This window comes from Elephantulus edwardii, unplaced genomic scaffold, assembly GCF_000299155.1.
Source record: "Elephantulus edwardii isolate Elephantulus edwardi_28Jun2011 unplaced genomic scaffold, EleEdw1.0 scaffold00026, whole genome shotgun sequence".
NCBI lineage: Eukaryota > Metazoa > Chordata > Mammalia > Macroscelidea > Macroscelididae > Elephantulus > Elephantulus edwardii.
The window spans coordinates 18497557-18501471 of record NW_006399776.1 but is presented as its reverse complement, the minus strand read 5'-3'; the positions used below and the strand labels follow the sequence as shown (position 1 = coordinate 18501471).

Here is a 3915-nt window from a genome sequence, read left to right as displayed (position 1 = left end):
GACTGGAGAGCATTATGCTGAATGAATGAACTAACTCAGTCCCAGAAGGAAAAGTATTGTAAAAACCATTATTTTAGAATGAGTGTAAGGATCCAAGAAGGGTGGAAGAGGTTGGAAGCAGAGGGATGAGGATGTGCAGGGGAAGGAGAGATTAATCATGGGGTTGTACAATTTGATGGGTGGGGTGATGAAGGAAATAGAAAGAATCTGTTCTCTAAAGCAATGTATTAGAATTTTGTAAATAACTAGTGTAAAATATTTTTAAAAAGAAAGAAAAATTTATACCTTTGTGTTGGCAGTGCAATTTCTTACATTAAGCCACCAGAATTTTCTACATATAAGCTAAGAATAAAATAATTTCTTCTAACTAATCCATTTGGTATACTAGTCGGTAAGGAGCTGCACTGTCAGTCCAAAGGCTGTACCTCTCCAGATGTCTGAATCCACCAGAAAATCTGTGGGAAGTAGATAATCAGTCTTCTTCATTGAGATTCAGAGCCTTGGAAACCTACTAGAGAAGCAGCTGTGAGTTTGTTCTGACTCGATGGCAGAGATTAAAAGAGAGATAAAGAGCTGATTAATGAGCGTATGTCCTAGAGAAAACATTCCTCTTTTTCAATAGACAACTTTTAAAATTTGTATGAAATGTTCCCTATTTAATGTCATTGATGTTCCTTTGTTTAATTTTGTTTAGGTGAAGCAAGATCAGATGGATGAAAACCAAACAGAAGTGACAGAGTTTGTTCTAGAAGGCTTCTCCCAGACACCAGCTGTTGAGGCAGGGCTGTTTGTATTATTTCTCTTCTTTTATGTGTTCACTTGGATAGGCAATGTCCTCATCATGCTCACAGTGGCTTCTGATAACCACCTGAACTCATCCCCCATGTATTTCCTTCTTGGCAATCTCTCTTTTCTAGACTTATGTTATTCCACTGTAACTACTCCTAAGCTCTTGGCTGACTTTCTTGAAAATGAGAAGCTCATCGCCTTTGATCAATGTATTGTGCAGCTTTTCTTCCTTCATTTTGTAGGAGCAGCGGAGATGTTCTTGCTCACTGTGATGGCCTATGATCGTTATGTTGCAATTTGCCGCCCCCTGCACTACACCACTATCATGAGTCGGAAGTTATGTTGCTTCTTGGTAGGTGCTTCCTGGACTGGGGGATTTGTGCATTCCATTGTTCAGACAATCCTTACTATTCATTTGCCCTTTTGTGGACCAAACCATGTGGACAATTTCTTTTGTGATGTCCCTCCAGTCATCAAACTTGCCTGTGCTGACACTTTTGTCATTGAATTACTAATGGTATCAAACAGTGGACTGATCTCAACTAGTTCCTTTATTGTTCTGATTTCTTCCTACACCACTATCCTGGTCAAGATTCGGTCCAAGGAAGGAAGGAAAAAGGCACTCTCCACTTGTGCCTCTCATCTTATGGTGGTAACACTCTTTTTTGGACCCTGTATTTTCATCTATGCTCGGCCTTTCTCCACTTTCTCTGTGGACAAGTTAGTGTCTGTGCTCTACAACGTTGTTACTCCCATGCTAAACCCTCTCATCTACACGTTACGGAACAAAAATGTCAAGTCAGCCATGCGGAAACTGTGGGAGAGGAGTGGACTTACTAGGAAAACACAAGAGGCGTAAGAATTTAAAGAGAAATTTTGAAGCTAGAAAATCTCACAGGAATGAATTTTCCCCACTAATGAATGGAATGATGGCAGCCTTATATGACATTTCTTTTATTAAAAGAATAATTTTTGCATTTCTGTATTTACAATTTAGACTTTCACCAAAAATTTATTCTGTCTTCAACTTTTCTTCTTTTTAAAGCAAATCTGCTTTCTGTTTTTCAATTAATTTATCCTTTTCCTATTAGTTCATCTTGCATTTATTCATCTTACTAAAATTTATTTCATTCACTCCTGACATTCTTTCTGCCATTACATATTGATACAGACTACTCAAGTACTCAGGTTAACTTCTTCTCCATTTGAATATAGGTCCTATTTTTTCTCAATTTTATATTGTTCTAACTAGTATTAGCAGTTAATTGGTAAGGAATATATTTCTATTTTTACTTTTACTAAATTTTTAGAGAGATATTAGCTAAATGACTTATAATTAATTTTATTTCAATGACCTGTGAAAATAAGAAAATATTAGTGACCTTTTCACATCACCTCACTGCTTACTAACCATTCAATCATGAAATTGAGACATCAGTTGCCTTACAGTGTGGGTTCAAACTTAATACTTGTATTGGAAATTTATCTGGATAGATAATTTAAATCTATGAAGCCCTAATTTTCTCATTTGTACCATATGTAGAATGATGTTTATGTCTTCACACATTTATGAAGACTAAAAATTACAGTTAAGGTGAATTTGTCTTTTTCAAGAACAGTAAGAAATGATGGTAAAATTCTAAACTATGTAATATGCCTTACTACACAATAGCCTGATTCACTGTTGCTTGTTTATGGATTGTGCGAAGTGTGCAGAAATAGATTCATGACATTTCACTTTTATTAATGATTGGACATGGTTTAAGTTACTCTTACCATCATCAAAGAATATATTGGTAACATTAGTTATATACTTAGAATAAAACTTAGACAAATACATTGGTCTAGCTATTAATTGGAAACGCTGTTGGCCTAGTCCATAGAGATTTGTGCTACTAACATAAAGGGCTCACATCTCTGGTGGTTGGATAAAGGTAGATAATTCCCTCTCTTGTAATTTGCAGCCTTGGGAACCCCTCTGGAGGGTCAGATATAAGTTAGTTTCAAGTCAATGGCAATAAGATCACAAAAACACATAATCTCATAGATGTTGAGTGGAGTTTCAATCAGGTTTCCAAGGCTTTGGAGACTGCTGGTAGATTTAAACCACTCACTTTTAAGTTAGCTGGTATGTTATTACTATACCATCAGGGCACTAAATTGACATTCAGTGTTAGAACAGACTAAACTCAAATAAAATATAAATTCTATATATAAATGAGCTGTGAAGTATTTTCAAGTTCACAGGTTCACAAGTAGTTTTAGCACCTAATTTGTATAAGACACAAATATAAAAATTAAGAATGTTTGATAAATTCATTAAAGGTTCAGATTCTATTTCTTGGGTGTTGTGTTCTGTGTCTAGGCCATTTTTGATACTAACTTATTTTAAAAATTTGAATACACTGTTTTCTAGATCAGATTTTTTTTCCAATTTCCCTCATCCCCCCCACCCATCAAATTGTACAACTCCATTATTAATCCTCCCCTCACCCCTGCACATCCTCATCCCTCTGCTTCCATCCTCCTCCCTTTGCATACTTATATTTATTAAAAAAATAATGGTTTTATTCAATATTTGTCCTTGTGGGACTGTTACTTCACTCAGCATAATGCTCTCCAGTTTATAAAAGTTGGAAAGGATGTGACGAGAAAGGAACTCTGATACATTGTCGGTGGGGTTGTAAACAACCATTCTGGAAAGCAGTTTGGCGCTTCCTCAAAAAGCTGCACAAAGAAATTTCATATGATCCAGATATTCCACTACTTGGAATATATCCTGAGAAAATGAGAACTGAGGCACAAATGGAGACTTGTACATTGATGTTCATAGCAGCATTATTCACCATTGCAAGAACATGCAAACAACCCAGATGCCCAACCACAAACGAATGGTTTGAGAAATTATGGTACATTTCTACAATGTAATGCTACATAGCATGGAGGAGCAATGATTTTGTAAATTATTACCTAACTTGGGAGACTGTATTTCCATTATCTTCCTATTTCTAATATCTACAAAATACCATAAAATAAAATAATACAGAGATTCAATAAAATCTTGTTAATAAAGACAAAGAGATTTAGATTTTTCTTTAGTAAAGAAAGGTGACCCAACTGAGTGTG

The 3915-nt window shown here is 35.6% G+C and overlaps 1 protein-coding gene across 1 annotated transcript; it reads left to right on the top strand.

Moving 5' to 3' along the window:
• Positions 1–709: 709 nt before the first annotated feature.
• On the top strand, positions 710–1648 carry LOC102857898 (olfactory receptor 4Q2-like). The gene has a single exon (XM_006883254.1). It carries the CDS (start codon positions 710–712, stop codon positions 1646–1648), a length of 939 nt encoding a protein of 312 aa, XP_006883316.1.
• The last annotated feature ends 2267 nt before the right edge of the window (positions 1649–3915 follow it).

Excerpts from the sequence above, each read along its gene's own strand:
- LOC102857898 (XM_006883254.1), top strand. The coding sequence starts at position 710 with ATGGATGAAAACCAAACAGAAGTGACAGAGTTTGTTCTAGAAGGCTTC.